The sequence below is a fragment of the Eptesicus fuscus genome, chromosome 23 (assembly GCF_027574615.1).
Source record: "Eptesicus fuscus isolate TK198812 chromosome 23, DD_ASM_mEF_20220401, whole genome shotgun sequence".
NCBI lineage: Eukaryota > Metazoa > Chordata > Mammalia > Chiroptera > Vespertilionidae > Eptesicus > Eptesicus fuscus.
This window is the reverse complement of record NC_072495.1, coordinates 22964646-22984975: the sequence shown is the minus strand read 5'-3', so window position 1 is coordinate 22984975 and position 20330 is coordinate 22964646. Positions and strand designations below refer to the sequence as shown.

Here is a 20330-nt window from a genome sequence, read left to right as displayed (position 1 = left end):
TATGTATGGAGCACGCCCACCCCACCCAGAATTTGACATATTATCTAAGCCTGAAAGTAGGCACTGGGCTCATTTTATAGATGAGGCTCACAGTGGATCAGGAGTTTTTGGTGGCAAGGGATAGAAGCCAGGACTCAAACTTGGCTTAAGAATAAAGGGAATGCCGAAACCGGTTTGGCTCAGTGGATAGAGCGTCAGCCTGCGGACTCAAGGGTCCCAGGTTCGATTCCGGTCAAGGGCATGTACCTTGGTTGCGGGCACATCCCCAGTAGGGGTTGTGCAAGAGGCAGCTGATCGATGTTTCTCTCTCATCGATGTTTGTAGCTCTCTATCCCTCTCTCTTCCTCTCTGTAAAAAATCAATAAAATATATTTAAAAAAAAAAAAAAAGAATAAAGGGGAATGCTCAAAGTCACTGACCATCAGAGAGATGCACATTAACACAACAATGAGGTATCCCCTCACACCTGTCAGAATGGCTACCATCAACAAGTCAACAACCAATAAGTGCTGGTGAGGAAGTGGAGAAAAGGGAACCCTCGTGCACTGCTGGTGGGAATGCAGACTAGGTGCAGCCACTGTGGAGAACGGTATGGAGTTTCCTCAAAAAATTAAATATGGAACTGTCATTTGACCCAGTGATCCCACTTCTAGGAATATATCCTAAGAAACCTAAACCACCAATCAGAAAGAATATATACACTCTACGTTCATAGCAGCGCAATTTACAATAGCTAAGATCTGGAAACAGCCCAAGTGCCCATCAGCAGACGAGTGGATAAAAAAGCTGTGGTGATAGATGTTCCCAAGATGGCGGCATAGGTTAAACACCTAACCTGCAGCCGGGCACAACAATTTCAAAAATACAACTAGAGGTCAGAACGGACATCGTCCAGAACCACAGGAAAGTTGGTGGACTGAAATGCCCACAGCTGGGGGGAAGGAGAAGGCCACGGGGACAGTCGGGGAAGCCGTAAAAGCCTGAGGTATGGAGAAACGGGCGGAGACACGAGCACACGCGCCTGCGGGGAGGATGGAACCGGAGAGGAGGGGGCGGCTGATGACCTGGCCGGAGTTCACTGGCAGGAAGGAGATAAAGGCTCCGGAGTGCGCTGAGCACCGGCTCCGATTGCACTGAACCCCATTCTGGGCGAAACCCTGGGAAACTCACTCACTTTCGCAACTCCGCCGCCCCCGCAGGCCGCCCGGCCCGGGACGCTGGGGACGCCGCCGCAGCGGCGGCGCCCGGAGCCCGGCGGCCTCCCAGCACCCGTCCCCGCCGCGCAGCCCCCGCGCGCCTGGTCCCGCGGGCCGCGCGCCCCGCACACCGGACGGAGGCCCGGGCGCCCTCTCCGTGCACTTCCCGGCGGCGCTAGACTTCAGTAGAGTTGACTGAATTCAAGGGATTAAAAAGTATAAATTGGGGGGACGCCGCGGCGGCGACGTCCGGAACACGGCGATGGCGGTGCCTGGAGCTCGGCGGCCGCCCAGCGCCCGTCCCAGCCGCGCAGCCCTCGCGCGCCTGGTTCCGCGGGACGCGCGCACCGCGCACCGGACGGAGGCCCGGGCGCCCTTTCCGTGCACCTCCCGGCGGCGCTAGACTTCAGTAGAGTTGACTGAATTCAAGGGATTAAAAAGTATAAATTGGGGGGACGCCGCGGCGGCGACGTCCGGAACACGGTGATGGCGGTGCCTGGAGCTCGGCGGCCGCCCAGCGCCCGTCCCAGCCGCGCAGCCCTCGCGCGCCTGGTTCCGCGGGACGCGCGCACCGCGCACCGGACGGAGGCCCGGGCGCCCTTTCCGTGCACCTCCCGGCGGCGCTAGACTTCAGTAGAGTTGACTGAAATGAAGGGATTAAGAAGTACAAATTGAGAAGTTTGAAAAAGATGGCGGCGGAGGTTAAAGGCTGTTCTGTTGCCTCGCACCCAGCGAAATCGGAGGGGATGAGGTGTGGAGGTGCGTGGGTCTGGCTGGTGGCGGGGGAAAGGGGCTTTTGTTCCAAACCTAAGGGAGATTAGCTCTCCATCACCCTGAAACCCATCTTCTGGCCAACCCCGGGAGACCCAGATGCCTGCGGGGAGAGGCGGGACTCTTGCAGAGGTGCGCCCAGCAATCAGTGTTTGCTGCGCTGGAGTGCGGAACGAGGGGACTTAGATACATGGAAGGCAGAAGGACCAGACTCACAGCCATCGAGGCTCGCCGCACCATGGCCTGTTGGCGCCCTGAGACCCCGCCCCGCCCTGGGACCCGCCCCGCATGTTTTGAAGACCTGCCCCGCAAGTCTTGCAGGCACACCTGCGCCCCAAGCAACGGCTTATGCATGTGGGTGGCCTGCCCTCTGGCAGCGGACCAGATGATCTGCTGTTCTAGTCGGACTGCTCCAGGGCCACTCAGACAGGAGGAAGAAACTACAGTTTTTGCTGTAATCCTTGCTGAGTGCCTAAGGCAGTAGCTGATCTACACCCCATTGGAGACCCAGAAACGAGGGCATCTAGTGGTCTGTGGGAGATGACACCAGATTTCAACCACGTGCATAAGGGACACATTCAACGGGAATATTCAGTGAGCGCCAAAGCTTTGCTGCACCAAGACCCGGCCCATAAACGTGTCTCCTGCACAGCAACTCTTCCTTTATAGACAAAGAGAGCCCCCCCAATGACACCAACAACAATCAAGACTTAACTATACAAAGGAGGACCAAGATGGAGGCATAGGGCGGAAGCCTGATTGTTGCCTACCACAACAACTTTGAGACTACGACAAGAGAGCAGAGCAGACACCATCCAAGACCACCATAGGGCTGGCTGAGTAGATGCTCTACAACTAGAATAAAAGAGGGGTATGTGGGATGATGCTGATGCCGGCGACCCAAAGACCACACTTTAAGAACTACAGCTCAGGCGACACAAAAGAACTATGGCTCAGGCGATACAACAGCGGCCTGGAACGTGCTCGGCGCAGTTCCCCCGGCGGTCTCCGGCTGAGGGGACGGCTCCACTGGCAGCCAAGCACGGACAGACGAGCCCCTATGAGACAGGGGTGGGAGACTCCGCGCTTGCTGACCTCTGAGTCCGTCAAGAATCTCAACGCCCCGGAAGCGGCCAGGTGCGCATGCTCGGCGACCGGCCACCGATGCAGACCCAAGGGCCGACGCAGCGACGCCAGACTGGCCCACCGCCATGCACCGGGTGCACCGGAGCTTCGCCGAGCCGCCGCCCGACGAGTTCTGCAGCAGCCATACTGGAGCTCTGGAAGGATGGCCAGGGGAATTGCTGAGGGGGGATTGACCGGCAGGAATTGGGATCGGGAAGACGGGGCCCCGCTGAGACCCGGGTGCGGGCGGGGTTGCGCGCCTCTGGACTCGGGTGTGGTCACACGCCTCTGGGTATAAGTGAGGCCTCACGTCCCTGGGTCTAGGTGAGGTCACATGCCCCTGGGTCCAGGTGAGGCCGGACTCCGGGTCCGGGTGAGGCCAAGTGCCCCTGGACCCGGATGACGCTGGATCCCGTGCCCGGGCGAGGCCAAGCGCCCCTGGGTCTGGGAGAGCCCACACACCCCTGGGTCCAGGCGAGACCATGTGTCCCTGGATCCGGGTGAGGCTGCGTGCACATAGGCCCGGGTGAGCCCAAGTGGCCCTGGGTCTGGGAGAGGCCAAGCGTCCCTGGGTCCGGGTGAGACCATGTGTCCCTGGATCCGGGTGATGCCTTGTGCACCTAGGCCCGGGTGAGCCCAAGTGGCCCTGGGTCTGGGAGAGGCCAAGCGTCCCTGGGTCTGGGTGAGACCATGTGTCCCTGGATCCGGATGAGGCCTCGTGCACCTAGGCCCGGGTGAGCCCAAGTGGCCCTGGGTCGGGGAGAGGCCAAGCGTCCCTGGGTCCGGGTGAGACCATGTGTCCCAGGATCTGGGTGAGGCCTCGTGCACCTAGGCCCGGGTGAGCCCAAGTGGCCCTGGGTCGGGGAGAGGCCAAGCGTCCCTGGGTCCGGGTGAGACCATGTGTCCCTGGATCTGGGTGAGGCCTCGTGCACCTAGGCCCGGGTGAGCCCAAGTGGCCCTGGGTCTGGGAGAGGCCAAGCATCCCTGGGTCCGGGTGAGACCATGTGTCCCAGGATCCGGGTGAGGCCTCGTGCACCTAGGCCCGGGTGAGCCCAAGTGGCCCTGGGTCTGGGAGAGGCCAAGCATCCCTGGGTCCGGGTGAGACCATGTGTCCCTGGATCCGGGTGAGGCATCGTGCACCTAGGCCCGGGTGAGCCCAAGTGGCCCTGGGTCGGGGAGAGGCCAAGCGTCCCTGGGTCCGGGTGAGACCATGTGTCCCTGGCTCCGGGTGAGGCCTCGTTCACCTAGGCCCGGGTGAGCCCAAGTGGCCCTGGGTCTGGGAGAGGCCAAGCATCCCTGGGTCCGGGTGAGACCATGTGTCCCAGGATCCGGGTGAGGCCTCGTGCACCTAGGCCCGGGTGAGCCCAAGTGGCCCTGGGTCTGGGAGAGGCCAAGCGTCCCTGGGTCCGGGTGAGATCATGCGTCCCTGGATCTGGGTGAGGCCTCGTGCACCTAGGCCCGGGTGAGCCCAAGTGGCCCTGGGTCTGGGAGTGGCCAAACGTTCCTGGGTCTGGGTGAGACCATGTGTCCCTGGATCCGGGTGAGGCCTCGTGCACCTAGGCCCGGGTGAGCCCAAGTGGCCCTGGGTCTGGGAGAGGCCAAGCGTCCCTGGGTCCGGGTGAGACCATGTGTCCCTGGATCCGGGTGAGGCCTCGCGCACCTAGGCCCGGGTGAGCCCAAGTGGCCCTGGGTCTGGGAGAGGCCAAGCGTCCCTGGGTCCGGGTGAGACCATGCGTCCCTGGATCTGGGTGAGGCCTCGTGCACCTAGGCCCGGGTGAGCCCAAGTGGCCCTGGGTCTGGGAGTGGCCAAACGTTCCTGGGTCTGGGTGAGACCATGTGTCCCTGGATCCGGGTGAGGCCTCGTGCACCTAGGCCCGGGTGAGCCCAAGTGGCCCTGGGTCTGGGAGAGGCCAAGCGTCCCTGGGTCCGGGTGAGACCATGTGTCCCTGGATCCGGGTGAGGCCTCGTGCCCCTAGGCCCGGGTGAGCCCAAGTGGCCCTGGGTCTGGGAGAGGCCAAACGTTCCTGGGTCTGGGTGAGACCATATGTCCCTGGATCCGGGTGAGGCCTCGTGCACCTAGGCCCGGGTGAGCCCAAGTGGCCCTGGGTCTGGGAGAGGCCAAGCGTCCCTGGGTCCGGGTGAGACCATGTGTCCCTGGATCCGGGTGAGGCCTCGTGCACCTAGGCCCGGGTGAGCCCAAGTGGCCCTGGGTCTGGGAGAGGCCAAGCGTTCCTGGGTCCGGGTGAGACCATGTGTCCCTGGATCCGGGTGAGGCCTCGTGCACCTAGGCCCGGGTGAGCCCAAGTGGCCCTGGGTCTGGGAGAGGCCAAGCGTCCCTGGGTCCGGGTGAGACCATGTGTCCCTGGATCCGGGTGAGGCCTCGTGCACCTAGGCCCGGGTGAGCCCAAGTGGCCCTGGGTCTGGGAGAGGCCAAGCGTCCCTGGGTCCGGGTGAGACCATGTGTCCCAGGATCCGGGTGAGGCCTCGTGCACCTAGGCCCGGGTGAGCCCAAGTGGCCCTGGGTCTGGGAGAGGCCAAGCGTCCCTGGGTCCGGGTGAGACCATGCGTCCCTGGATCCGGATGAGGCCTCGTGCACCTAGGCCCGGGTGAGCCCAAGTGGCCCTGGGTCTGGGAGAGGCCAAGCATCCCAGGGTCCGGGTGAGACCATGTGTCCCAGGATCCGGGTGAGGCCTCGTGCACCTAGGCCCGGGTGAGCCCAAGTGGCCCTGGGTCTGGGAGAGGCCAAGCGTCCCTGGGTCCGGGTGAGACCATGCGTCCCTGGATCCGGATGAGGCCTCGTGCACCTAGGCCCGGGTGAGCCCAAGTGGCCCTGGGTCTGGGAGTGGCCAAACGTTCCTGGGTCCGGGTGAGACCATGGGTCCCTGGATCCGAGTGAGGCCTCGTGAACCCAGGCCCGGGTGAGGCCACGTGCCCCTGGGTCTGGGTGAGGCCGTGCGCCCCTGGGTCCGGGTGAGACCAAGCGTCCCTGGATCCGGATGAGGCCTCGTGCACCTAGGCCCGGGTGAGCCCAAGTGGCCCTGGGTCTGGGAGAAGCCAAGCGTCCCTGGGTCCGGGAGAGACCATGTGTCCCTGGATCCAGGTGAGGCCTTGTGCAACTAAGCCCGGGTGAGGCCACGTGCCCCTGGGTCTGGGAGAGGCCAAGCGTCCTTGGGTACGGGTGAAGCCAGATCCTGGGTCCGGGTGAGGCCGTGCGCCCCTGGATCCATCCGGGTGAGGCTGGGTCCCAGGCCCGGGTGAGACCACGCGCCCCTTGGGTATGGGTGAGGCCACGTGCCCCTTAGTCCAGGTGACACCGTGCCCCTGGGATCGGCCGATACCAAACCAGAGGGAGTCAGACCTCCATTACCACCATTTGTCCACCATCCAGAGCTGAGGGGTCAGTGCTGACATGTACACATAAGGAACTACTGGACATCGAAATTGGGTCTCAAAAGAACTGTTGGTCCAGGGGGAAGCTCGCTACAGATTGATTCATTTGCCTGTCAGCATAAATATTATTGCTCGTCTCACATTCAGTTCTTATTAGTATATATCTAGTGACATTTGATCTCGTTCATCTAGAGGAAATGAGGAACAACATAGACTGAGGAACAAGAACAGAACCAGAAGCAAGGAGGCATCGATCGGACTATCGGCCCTCAGAGGGAGGATAGGGGAGGGGAGGGGGAGGGTGGGGGGAGGGGGAGAGTTCAACCAAAGGACCTGTATGCATGCATATAAGCCTATCCAACGGTTAAGTTCAACAGGGGATTGGGGCATGCGTGGGGAGAGGGGTGGGATGGGAATGGGGGGATGAGGACAAATATGTGACACCTTAATCAATAAAGAAATTTAAAAAAAAAAAAAAAAAAAAAAAAGCTGTGGTACATTTACACCATGGAATACTACGCAGCTGTAAAAAAGAAGGATCTCTTACCCTTTGAGACAGCATGGAGGAACCTGGAGAGTATTATACTAAGTGAAATAAGCCAGTCAGAGAAAGACAAGTATCACATGATCTCACTCATATGGAATCTAATGAAAATAAACTGATGAGCAAAATAGATCCAGAGACACAGAAACATAGAACAGACTGTGGAACCTCAGAGGGAAGGCGGAGGAGGGTGGATGGGAAGTGATCAACCAAAAAACTTGTATGCATGTATATAAGCATAACCCATGGACACAGACAATAGGGTGGTGAAGGCAGGGGCAGGGCGGGCTGGAAGGGGTCAATGGGGGGAAAGGGGAAAAGGAGGGACATATGTAATACTTCCAACAATAAGGATTTTAAAAAAGAAAAGAATGAAGGGGGAAGCTTATTGGCTCACATAACTGAAAAGTCCAGAGGTAGAGCTGGTTCCAGGAAAATTAGTTAGGCTCAGATGATCCCCACGGTTGGCGGGGGGTGGGGGTGGGTGTGGGGAGAAGGATCTCTTTTCCTCTGTGGCTTTCACTCTCAGATTTTCTTTGCACTAGATCCCCACGTCCACCACTGACAAGGTGCCTCTTTCTCAATGGTTCCAGCAAAAGGATTTGAATCATATGCCCAGCCCTGACCCAATCTGACTGCCCAGGGGTTTAAAAGGCTTCGATGGGTGCGGAGAGGGTCATGTGCCCAGCCCTGGCGCAATCTCTGAATAGCCACGAGTTTGGGAGGCTCTGATTGGTCAGTTCTGGATCCTAAACAAAGCCCTGCAACTGGGGCTGGGTCACCTCCCGGAACCCCAAGGACTGAGAATAGGGATGTTATGGTCTTGTGAGGGGCTCACCAGGGTGCTGCTGGAGAAGTGAGAAGTGTGTTTAAAACACTGACCGTCCGCTCGAGACCAGGGGGGGTGGCCTGCCCATCATCACAGAGGGGCCCGGCCCAGACTCTCATCTCAAGCTGGCTGGTTCCAAAGGCTTTTCTAGTTTTGCTCTTCAGGGCAGCAACCCTCAGTTCGTTACACATGAGAATCAAGGCAGGTAAAGGGTTAAAACAAACACCAGGACTGGACCGTACCCCTGAACCAAGAAACGAAATGCTTTGGGCATCGGTATTTCTCAAAATACTGACTGTATTGTGCAGCCAAGGTCAAGAACCAGTGGATCAGGCGTACCTCCCCCTCCCCCACTCTAAGCTGTAGGGTCCTCACTACAGGTGTGGTCACAGTCACCAAGGGGCTCAGAACCCAGAGAATCTAGAGGAGTTTGGGGGTGATGAGCAGGTTGCCTGGGAGACGTGGGATGTGACCTTGTGCAAATCGACCTTGTGCAGCCTGGCCTTGGAGCTGATGCAGGCTGCATCGGGGTGGAGGCAGGGCTTCTCACTTGAGCTGGGCGGACATGCTGGCCCCTTTGTCGCCCTGAGCATCCCAGGCTGAAGCACATAAATTACTTGCTGGCGATGCTCCCTGGAGGAGAGAGAAACACCGCGGTCTCCAGCGAGTGCTGCTCTTCCGTTTGCCAGGGCAGCCCGGCCAGGGCTGTGGGCTGGGAACGGGCTTGCGTGGGAAAACACCTGGCAGCCAGACTGCTCCTGGGGCTCCAGGCCACCAGGGCCATCTGTCCCTCTTCTAAGACAAAGGGGAAATTTTTCCAATTGTAGCTACTGAGGAAGCTGCTTCTACAGGTGTGGAAAGGAGCCACTGGCTGCCCTGGCCACCAACCCCCCGACCTCCCCACCCCCCCGGATCAGATGTGTTCATCCACCTCGGCCTCACCCATCCTGCCTCCTCACCTGTTTCTCTGCAACTGCCTGGAACCACGGCCATGGCAGGAAGGGAGCCAGCACCGTGGCTTTGCCTGCCAGGGACCATCCCTACAGAGGCGCGATCTGAGGCTCCCAGAGGCTCCGGGACTGGCCAGAGGTCACGTGGGAAGGAGCACCTGGCACTGAGTCCTGGCACCAGCTTTCCTTACGCCCGAGTCCTTGTTCTTTGCCAGGTGACACTGGCCATTCCTTAACCTTCCATAGGCCTGTTGTTTCTCCCGCCCCCACCCGTTATCTTAGAACATCCTGCTTCAGTCACTATACTGTCAGGGTCCCGCCTGCCGCTGGGACACCATCCAAAACCCAAGAGCCTCCAACTCAGATGTGTGCCCCGCTCAGGGCTCCTGCCCAACAGACGACGTCACCACTGCACTGTGGTTTTCAGCAAGACCCTTTATTGATCTCCTGTTCCCCATCACGTCACACGAGCACAGGCAGCCAGGTGCCTGCGCGGGCTGTTGGCTTTGTAAACGCAGAGCGGTCGGTGTATAGAAATCATGCACCTCAGTGATTCTTTAACAAACACAAGGAAAAAGACTGCAGGTGTCTGAAAGGGCTGCCCTTTCCTGCACTCTAATCACTGGAAAATACCTCGCAGACATTTTACTCAACCACGGACACGTCTTCTTGGCACACTTGCTAGGATCTGCCGAGTGCATTACTTCTCACAGAAGCTGCTGGCTTCCATGTGGATGGAAACACGGGACCTGCACATGTGACAGGCTTGTATTCGTACCGCGCCACAGCCTCACTGACCTGACGCTGCCATGAGCCATGATGCAAACCGGCATCGAGTATGGATGGAGGAGGCTGCCCTCCACACCTCAGCTAACAGGAGGATGTTTCTAGACTTAGCGCCCCCACCGGGCCGTGCCCTTCACAGGAGATGGGAGGGCCAGGCCAGCTCCGGGACCAGGGCCCTTTGGGTCTGTGGGTCTTCCGGGGATCCTCGCTCACACGTTCGCTTCGGCTGCCATCACTCGGCTCACACCTTCGCAGTAACAGGGCCACAGGGCTGACTCTCCCACTGTTCCTGAGCCCAGCGTTTGAACACTTATGTACAGACAGGGAAATGGAAAATCAGAGGCAACGAAACTCCAAACGAAACAGACACTTGGGTCACACCCAGGGTTCCAGTTCTGCCAGAGAACGGCTTCCCAGATGTCGCTGGACACGTGACGTCTTGGCCCGCCACGGCTCCAACGGGCCAACCAGGTGGTCTCAGATTCATCGTCAAACGGCTAAGACGGGGACTGTGCAGGCCCGGGTGGCAGTGGGGCTTCTGTAGGCAGTGAGGTAAGTGAAGTACACGTTCGGCGGCCGATCCGTGGGAGCCCCGCCCGAGGACACCAGCCTCAGCTCTGAAGGAGAGCCACGTCGCAGAAAAGCCTCTGGTCCCGCAGCCGCGTGCTCTCCGCCATCAGGCGGACAGGGTTTGCGGTGGGGTGAGCGGATGGTGACGTTTCCCCAGGCCGTGCCCCTGACCATGTCCACCCTGCCCATGCAGCTGGCCGGGGGCAGGGACTGCAGCCTCCCCCTGCCTGGCGGGTGGAGGGGTCCCCCTTGCAGCCGTGACAGCAGCAGAGGCCACGTTCTCCAGCGCTCTGGTTTGCAGTGTCTTCTGTTTTTTATGGTGACCGCAAGAAGCTTTACGTTGTTACATTCAGACAAAGAACCATCTGATCACTGAAAAGAACAAGTGGCAACGCGACACTGACAACAGGGGCACCAAGCCTCTGGCCGCAGAGCGCAGTACCGCGCCGTTAGGCGGAAACGAACCGCAGAAGCAAACGAACGGAAGGAAAAAGACCTCTAAGGAAATACAAGCTGAAATTTCCCACTGACAACGGAAGGAAAGAGGGACCCCACCCGGTATAAAAATCCCGAATGAGCGCTTTCTGTCGAGGCAGGTTTCTGAGCATGGAATCGTAACACGTGGGCGCTGGACCGTCCCCCAGGCTGTCCAGGCTGGCCCCAGGCCACTCGCGCCGACCTGGCCCAGGGAAGTGTTCTCATCGGCCTGGAGCAAAGATGAAATCCAGGGCCTGCCGTTCAGCCGCGGCGACATTCGGATGCCACAGATCCACCATGAAAACCACCCGCGGGCCATCCTCCGCCGCACCTGGGATGGGGGTGAGAGAGGAGAGGTTCGAACAGCCCGAAGCCAGGACCCACGGTTAGCTTTCCAGCACAGGTCGGAAGAGTTCCTGCTCTCTGATCAGGAATATGATCCTAGCTTCCTAGCAGAGTGCATAACAGGTGCAGGCAGAGGGAGAGGGGTATGTGAGAGCACAGGACATTTAGGGACTGAAGCTATTCCGTGTGATCCTGTCATGGTCCATACATGTCATTATATGTTTGTCAAAACCCACAGAATGTTCAACATAGAGTGAACCCTAGTGCAGACTATCGACTTAGTTAACAACAATGTGTCACTATGAGCTCATCAGTTGTAACAGATGCACCACGCTAATGCCAGATGCTAATAAAAGTGGAAATTGTGTATGGGGATGAGGGAGGGTGCTGTGTACTTTCTGCTCCATTTTTTCTGGGAACCTAAAACTTCTCTAAAAATAAAGTTCATTGTAAAAGGGCAGCAATACCTAGGTATTTTATTCCTTTGGTTGCTATTGCAAAAGGAATGGTATTTTCCATTTCTTTCTCTGAAGCTTTGTTGTTAGTATACAGGAAGGCAATGGATTTTTGCACATTGATTTTGTATCCTGCAACCTGACTGCATTTGTTTATTGTTTCTAGTAGTTTTCTGGTAGAGTCTTTAGGGTTTCCTATCTGCAAAAAGTGACAGTTTGACTTCTTCCCTCCCTATTTGAATGCCTCTTATTTCTTTCTCTTGCCTTATTGCTCTGGCTAGGACTTCCAGCACTATGTTGAATAAGAGTGGTGAGAGTGGACATCCTTGTCTTGTTTCTGATCTTAGGGAAAAAGCTTTTAATTTCTCACCACTAAGTGTTTATCATATATGGCCTTTATTATGTTGAGGTAGGAGTAAACTTAACAAAGAATGTGAAAGATCTATATACTAAAAGTTACAAAGCATTACTAAAAAAGATTGAAAAAGACACAACAAAATGGAAAAATATCCCATGTTCATGGATTGGAAGAATCAACATAGTTAAAATGGCCATAATACCCAAAGCAATATACAGATTTAATGCAATCCCCATGAAAATCCCAATGTCATTTTTTAAAGAAATAGAACGAGAAATCATCAGGTTTGTATGGAACCACTAAAGACCCAGAATAGCCAAAGCCATGCTGGAAAAAAAAGGAACATAGCCGGAGGTATCACGGTACCTGACTTCAAATTACACTACAGAGCTACAATAACCAAAACAACATGGTATTGGCAGAGAAACAGACACACAGGTCAATGGAACAGAATAGAGAGCCCAGCTATAAAACCACATGCATATGGACAGATAATTTTCAACCAAAGAGCCAGAAACACATTTGAGTAAAGGTAGTCTCTTCAATAAATGGTGCTGGGAAAACTGGAAAGCCACATGCAAATGAATGAAACTGGACTGCAGTTTGTCCCCATGTACATAAATTAATTCAAAATGGATCAAAGACCTACACATAAAACCCGAAACTATAAGTTACACAGAAGAAAATATAGGCACCAAACTTATGGACCTGGGCCGTACAGGACATTTTATGGACTTGACCCTAAGGGCAAGGGAGATAAAGGCAAAAAAAAAATGAATGGAACTATATCAAACTAAAAAGCTTCTGCACAACAAAAGAAACTGACAACAAAACAAACACAGCCAAACAGATGGGAGAAGATATTTGCAAACAGTTGCTCCGACAAAGGTTTAATTTCCAAAATATATAAAAAATTCATACAACTCAACACCAAACAAACAATCCAATAAAAAAGTGGGCAAAGGGCCTGAAAATAACCTCTCCCAGGATATATGAAAAGATGTTCAACTTTCCTGGAAACTAAGGAAATGCAAATCAAAACTACAATGAGACCACCTTACACCTGTCCAAGTGGCCATTATCAAAAAAGACAAGCAATAACAAGTGTTGGAAAGATTATGGAAAAAAGGGAACCCTCATTCACTGCTGGTGGGAATGTAGATGGTACAACCACTGTGGAAAGCAATTCTGGTGATTCCGCAAAAAATTAAGAATAGAGCTACCATATGACCCAGCAACCGCACTCCTGGGTATATACACAAAAAACTCAAAATCATGTCTTCACAAAGATTATGCGCCCCTATGTTCACTGCAACATTATTCACGGTGGCCAAGACATGGAAACAACCAAAGTGTCCTGGGATAGAGGACTGGATGAAGAAGATGTGGTCCATATACACAATGGAATGCTACTCAGCCATAAGAAAGCATGAAATAGCGCCATTTGCAACAACATGGATGGACCTTGAGAACATTATGCTAAATGAAATAAGTCAGACAGAAAAAGCTAAGAACCGTATGACTTCACTGTGGGATATAAAACTGAAATGTATGAACACATGCCCTAACCGGTTTGGCTCAGTGGATAGAGCGTCGGCCTGCAGACTCAAGGGTCCCAGGTTCGATTCCCATCAAGGGCATGTACCTTGGTTGCGGGCACATCCCTAGTAGGGGGTGTGCAGGAGGCAGCTGATAGATGTTTCTCTCTCATCGATGTTTCTAACTCTCTATCCCTCTCCCTTCCTCTCTGTAAAAAAAAGAATGAAACGTATGAACACAAACAGCAGAGTGGTGGCTGCCAGAAGGAAGGGGGTCCTAATATGAGGTGACAGGAGATTTGACTTTGGGTGGTGGGCACACGGTGCAATAGACAGATCTGGTAACATAAAAATTCACACATGAAGCCTATATGTTCATGCTGACCAATGTCACCGCAATCCATTTAATGAAGTAAATAAATAAAAAAAATAAAAGAGCGGCGATAGGGAAGACAGGCACTCACCTTCATGGAATGCGGTGTGTAGGAAAGAGTCGTCAAAGAGAAGGCAGCGGCCTTCTGCCCAACACTGGGGCTCGCCCCCCACCACCAGCTCACAGCCACTCGGAGTTTTCAGACCTTGGGGGCAGAAAGGAGAGCAGAGAGTGAAGGCAGGCGGGATCAGGCATGGCCGGAAGTCAGGGTGGCCGGAAGTCAGGTGCGACCGGAAGTCGTGGGGCCGGAAGTCAGGGGTGGCCGGAAGTTCGGGGGCGGGCAGCTCTCGACTTGCAAGCTTGATCCTCAACCCTCGGGGTCTCTATATGGGGAGGGGGGTAGTTCAATACGGCAAATGCGGGGTAAGAAGCATTTGTACCCTCTCCGTACTCCTTGGAAAAACTCATTCCTCCATTGGCTTCATCTGTTCCGGGTCCTGGGCTCCTCTGCGAAAGCCGGGAACCGAGGCTTGCCCTAGGACCACGGGAAACTGAGGGAGCAGGTTCAGAACCCTGCCTTGCAGTAATCATGTTTCCCACAGTCCCACCTCTAGGGCTGCTCTAGGTGAGATCAAAGACGCAAAGGCTCGCACGGTGCCCTCCTCTTTGGGTTCCAGCCCTCCTCTTTGGGTTCCAGCCCTTCAATCCATTTTGAGGCCGGAGGATGGCATATTGTTAATGGAGGGTTCCCTGGCTCCATTCTGGGAAACTCGAGGACACCCGCAAGAGAACGCCCGAGCTTCAGGAGGATGTGGAGCGACACCTTCTGCGGAGCCATATGCTTGAAGCGCCAGTGGCGAGGCCCACGTGTGGTGCCTAGCCCGGGAGAGGGTCTGCCGGAAGTGCTGCCGCGCATGCGCATTGACGTCCTGTCGCCAATCCAAAGGTCTGGGGGAACGGGGCCCTGGAGGAGGGGCTGGGACTGTGATGCTCTCATCGGTCCTCAGTGACTCACTGTGACAAGCACGCCCCTGGGCCAGTCGGCAATGTCCCTATGACAAACACGAGACAGCCTTTTCTCTCCCAGGCTGGGTATTTTAATGCACTGTCGGAGCCAAAAATGGATGGTTCCGGGAAGCATGAATGCAGTAAGAATTCTAACACAGGCCGCGCGGAGCCGTGGGCAGGACAGAGGCCCTGGGATCAGATCACTGACTGCCTCGTATCTGCTGTGGGACTTTGGGCAAGCACTCGCTCTCTCTGAGCCACAGCCTCCTTGTCTGTGAAGAGGGGACATTAGCATACTTACCTGCCAGTGCTACTCGACCACTGTCCTTGCTACTAATATCTGAAGACTGACTGTGCGCAGGCTTGTGTTAAAAAACACTTTACAGACCTCACTTCACCTACTTCCCAGACGGAGCAAGCGGATACAGAGAAGTTAAGGGACCTGCTGGAGGTCACTATTTAGTCCTGGCAGGAGCTGAGATTTGAATCCAAACTGTCTGGCTCCGAAGAACAGGCTCTTACAACACTGGCCAGCATGATGTAAATGCTGGCTATTACATTAGTAGCCGTGGTAGGTAAGTGGTTGTTGATTTTCCTGCAGTTAATGGTAAGTTTCAGCCATCAATAGCACCTTTCATTGAATCAGCTGAGACTCTGTTCTGACTCTGAAACTACGACCTCCCACTACTGTTAACAACTGCTGGGGGTCAGGGGGCCAGCCGCTGGCTCAAATGAAGAGAGCCCCGCAGGCCACGTCCCCTTCACGCATGAGCGCACTGGCTGGTGCAGGTGGAGAAGGCCTTTAGGACGGCGCTTCTCTGCGGGGACAGTCCACCCCAGGGTTTCAGAGAGAAGCTCCCCTTTCTCTGCGACACTGAATGGCTGATTGCCATGCGCCATGGCAAAACAGAAAAATGGTGTGTCTTGCTGGCTTGCCAGCCCCCTGCTTCCTCTCGCCTGCCTCTTCCCCCCACCCCCCACTCTGCTCCAGCCTCCAGCGGCCCCCATTCCTGCCTCTTGCTCACAAACCAGTTCAGTTGGCAGAAGTAATCAATACGCCCCCAAATGAGAACCCAGGTGGCTCCTGGGTTTGAGACAGGCCCCGCACATGGCCCGGGCCAGTCCCACATGCCCAGGCCTCTCTCTGCCTCAGGGTTTGCTGCCTTCCCCACCAACCACTGACGGAGTCAGGAGCAGGCGGAGAAAAGGCTCTGCCCACCAGGCCCTCTTCAGAAGGCTGGCGGCTGACTCTGAGGGTGGGCAAGGCAAGCTGATCTGCTGGCCCAGAAACCTGACAGCATACGCATGGAAGAAAATGGAGAGTCGAATTGTGCTTATTTAGTGAGAATTTGCTGAACATGCATTTTTATCTACCCTTTCCCGAGGGTTAGCCCTTTGGATGGGTGCCCGCCTCCCCGGTGACACCTGCCTGGTAATGGTCAGAGGCTGCTTCCTAGAGGTTTGTGGCAGTGCGGGCAGGATGTCCCCTCCCCCAACCCCCACCCTCCAACCCGGACCCCCGCACAATGCTGGGTGGTGGCCAGGCTGGAGCTGTCCCTGATTCTGCATGGAATCAAGGCTGAGTGACACCACCTCTGGAGGGAGCGCAGGACAGGGCTCAGCACATGACTGGGCACATGAGGAGCGGTGGCTGGAGGGGCAGTACCACCCGTCACAACGCAGATGGCAGGCAGAAAAGGAGAACAAGGCTCGGCACTCCAGAAACCACAAGTACCTCCACCGCCTGCAGCCAGGTAACTGGCAGAGGTGTGGCCACCAGACACCTGTCCCGCTGGCCCTGTTTCTGACCTCGTTCTCTGGCCTCCCTCTCTGTCAACACTCCAGGTCACGTGACTCAAACACACCCTTACGTCCTTCCTGGGTGGATACGAAGGTGGGCATGACCGTGGAAAGAAGGAGACGGTGAGCAGAGCCAACCACGGAGCTCGCCTGGCCTCGGGGACGAGCCACACTCCAATGGGACGCTTTCCAAGGTTCCTGCTGCCCTGGGGGCAGGACGTGGCCGCTTCATCTGGGGGCCAGTAACCAGCTGGCCAAGGAGGGAAGGACAGGTCATAAAGGGACCCGTGTGGGTGTGACTTACACACACACACACACACACACACACACACACACACTTAAACTGCATGGATGCACAACAGGCATTAATACACAGGAGGCAAATCTTTGGTTCTCGCCACCAGCCCTTCCTCCTCAGCACGCCGGCCCGGAGTTCCACCTCCCCTATCCTCAAACGCCCTTCCCTGCATCAGTTTGAAGTTTTTAGAAAACATAAAAGGAAGCCTTTTTAAAATAAAGGCTTGTTGTTCCCCATTGCCCACAGCCTTAACACCAAGCCTGACGGGGGAGCCGGAGGAGGCTCTGTGGTTTGCTCCCACCCGACCTGTCCAACCTCGGCCTCCAGCACTGGTCACCCCAGCAAGCCAGACACGGCTCCCCAACCCCCAAGGGAAGCCTCCTGCCCAACTGCACCCTTCAAGGCCAGACCGCCTGCCCTGAGCAGCCCACCTGCAGCCCTCTCGTCCTCTGACCTCAGAGAGCACCCTGGTGCCTCGCACAGGGATTTCACTGATCATGACCCGTCACGTGGATGACCAGCTCCGCTCTTAGGTTACTCATAGCCCCCTTCACCTGACCGCTCTCGATCTGCCAAGCACTTCACACTCACAGCACTGCCAGGCCTCCACCAGCCCTCAGGCGGGGAGCACTCCCTCCATTCGAGAGGGGAGCACCGCGGCTCCAAGGTCACTAAGCAGATAGGGCGGATCAATCAGCGTCCAGGCGCATTTGCTTCCGCAGTCTGCTCATTCCCCATTGTTCCCGAGGGCAGAGACCGTGTCTCATGGGTTCTTTATCACATGGTCCAGGTGTCAGATCCTCAGCGCTACCAGCATCTGCTTACCCAATGCTGTCACGTGCCAGGCACTGTGTGGAGCAGCCACAGGAGATAATACTTATGTAACCCTCTAATGATCCTGTGAGATAAATACTATCTCCCCATTTCACAGATGAGGAAACTGAGGCACAGAGAGACCCACGGAGCCAGGCCACCTCGACCCTGCTCTGCCTGTCCTCTTGAAATACTCAAGGTGTCAACTGCTCGAATCTCGTTCCTTTTGCTTTTCAAAGCAGCGAAGCCCTCTGTTGAAGCCACACTTTAGTCCGAATCCCCAGAGAGAGAACAGGAGAAGCACAGGGCTCTGGGTGAGTGAGTGGGGGGTGGAGGGCATGGGCGTGTGGGCCCCCCAGTGCAGCCCAAGGTTCCTCTGGGAGTAATTATGAACCCTGCTCTGGCCCGTGTTTCTCCTCCCTCCTTCCTGATGCCCAGGCAGCGCTGCAGACTCCCCAGAGCTGGGCCTGGCTCCCAGCACACTCCTCCAGTCTGGGATGCTAACCCGAGGTGCCATCGCCCCGGTAACCAAGCCATTATCATGACTCACCAGGAACGAACGAGGCATTCTGGGGGACTAACACCCCATTTACCAAGCTGTTTCCAAGCCTGCTTTTAGCGAGAACTCCCTCTCTCTCATGCTCTGCGTGAACAAATGCTTTATCGCACACAATCTCCTCCCGGATCCTCAGAGGAACCCTGTAAAAGATGACCTTCCAAATGAGGAAACTGAGGCTCAGAGAGGTGAAGTGACTTGCCCAAAGTAACACAGCCAGCTCGAGGTGGGGCCAGGGTGCAAACACAAGCAATCTGACTCCAACCCTGTTCTCAAAGCCACTGCTACACACGATGCGCGCCTTCCCCACGTCCCTAGAATCTGAGTAGCATCACCACGGAGCATCAGTGTATCTCAGTATCAGAAGGCACTCGCATCTTTCACAGCCTCCGCGTCATCATGGACCTCGGTGACCACTGGAACCGTCTCTGGCTCCGCAGCGCCACTGCCCATCAGCCACTAGCATATGCCGCTGTTTAAATTTTAATTCAGATTAAGTTAAAAACTGAGCCCCTCAGGGGCACTGATCACATCTCAAGCGCTCAGCGGTCACGTGGGGCCAGCGGCTACCGTACCAGACGGTGCGCACGGAGACCATGCCCATCAGCACAGAGAGCTCCCTCTGGACAGAGCTTCTGTCAATATCAGGTTCACACTGGTCACGAGTGTCTTTTTTTTTTTTTTTTACCCAAATTTGATGTCAAACTGTTTACAGGTGATTCATCAATTTGTGAGAGAAGCACAGCGAAAGATGGGAAAAGAGCACCCTTCTGGCTACTGAGCTTTCGGGGTGTCTGGATTGCCACCACCCCCCACGCCCCGGAGGTCAGGCCGACGCTACTGAGAAGGGTGCGCGCCGGGACCCCGGCCCCACCACCTACCTAAGTGGCACCGGATGCGGATGTTGGTGGGCCCGTAGTGCTCCGTGATCACAGTCCCGGGGCTCAGCACGGAGATGCACGCGTTCCCAAAAACATTGTTCCCGATACAGGTCCGAAGGCTGCCGAGCAGGCGGTACGTCCGTGGGCACTTCCTGCAGTTCCTGGGAACGCACACGCCCTGGTTGACCAAGTAGAAGGTGAGCCACTCGCCGCTGGGGGTGCTGTTCATCTTCCAGCCCTGCGGGAGGCTGCAGTTGGAGAAGCCCTTGGACAGCGCCTCGAACTCGCCCAGGATCGTCTGGAAGTTGCGCTCCAGCAGCTCCACGTCGTGCCTCTGGGCGTCCCGGGAGAAGTAGGGCGTGGTGGGGAGGTCGGGCAGGAAGAAGACCTCGGGCTTCTGGATGGAGGGCCGGCTGCTGAGGTAGCGGCCCTGCTCGCGGATGCCCTTGTGGATGCGGCCCATGCCCGACCACGAGTAGCGCTTGGCGTACTCCTGCAGGTTGTGGTAGAGCTTCTGGTTGAGGCCCTCGTTGTGGGTGCAGCGCACGCACTCGGGGGACTGGCAGTACACGTACCCGTTCTGCAGCCCGTTGGCGTCCGTGCCCTGCATGAGGGCGTTGACGGAGGCATAGGGCCAGGGCTGCTCCCGGCCCACGTGGTAGCAGTACCACGCGAACAGGACCAGCAGGCAGGCCACGGTGGCCACGGCGCTGGTGTCGCAGTCCCGCACCGACTGGATGCCCGTGGCGATGCAGTCCCGGAGGCCATCCAGCGACCAGCTCCAGGCCACCAGCCACTCGAGCGACATCTTGGGGGAGTTGTTGTCGAGGGCGTGCAGCAAGGTCAGACAGTCAGTCCTCTGGGGTCCCAAGGGCGCCCACACTTTGCAGGTTAGCGCGGGGCAGCGGGGGCTGGGGGAGGCATGGCTGCCCCTGTTCCTCCGATCCTGCCAAGGGTGGCATTGACAGGCGAGGCCGCCTGTGCCCACCACCCCACTCCAGGCAAAAGGGACTGGGCAGAGTGGCAGGAGCTGCTTTCTGTCACGTTAGCGAGTGGTGTTGGTCACTATGAAACGATTTTTTTTTTAAGTCCAAACCTGGATGGGAAAAAAAAAAAAACAGCATAAATTTTTACACTGGGAAAAGTCCTCACGTGAAATGTGAAGTCCCAGATCATTTCATAAGGTCACTGTTGGTAGGGGACACACTTCTCAGTCTTGTGTGGTCTCTCCCCACTTCACCACCACCCCCATTTCCAAAAAGACCAG

At 56.4% G+C, this 20330-nt stretch overlaps 1 protein-coding gene across 1 annotated transcript; it reads right to left on the bottom strand.

Moving 5' to 3' along the window:
• Nucleotides 1–9230: 9230 nt before the first annotated feature.
• On the bottom strand, nucleotides 9231–20097 carry ASPHD2 (aspartate beta-hydroxylase domain containing 2). Its single transcript, XM_008142492.3, has 3 exons — nucleotides 19064–20097; nucleotides 13799–13912; nucleotides 9231–10969 (listed from the first exon to the last, which is right to left on the bottom strand). The coding sequence occupies exons 1-3, from the start codon at nucleotides 19869–19871 to the stop codon at nucleotides 10860–10862; spliced, it is 1032 nt and encodes a 343-aa protein (XP_008140714.1). The 5' UTR covers nucleotides 19872–20097; the 3' UTR covers nucleotides 9231–10859.
• Nucleotides 20098–20330: the final 233 nt, after the last annotated feature.

What these genes read in the sequence shown, in the direction of transcription:
- ASPHD2 (XM_008142492.3), bottom strand. Translation starts at nt 19,871, where the DNA reads ATGTCGCTCGAGTGGCTGGTGGCCTGGAGCTGGTCGCTGGATGGCCTC. An exon ending in CCGCATCCGGTGCCACTTAG is followed by an intron (nt 13,913 to 19,063) that starts GTAGGTGGTGGG and finishes TCTGCCCCCAAG; the next exon opens with GTCTGAAAACTCCGAGTGGC. An exon ending in ACACACCGCATTCCATGAAG is followed by an intron (nt 10,970 to 13,798) that starts GTGAGTGCCTGT and finishes CCCCCATCCCAG; the next exon opens with GTGCGGCGGAGGATGGCCCG.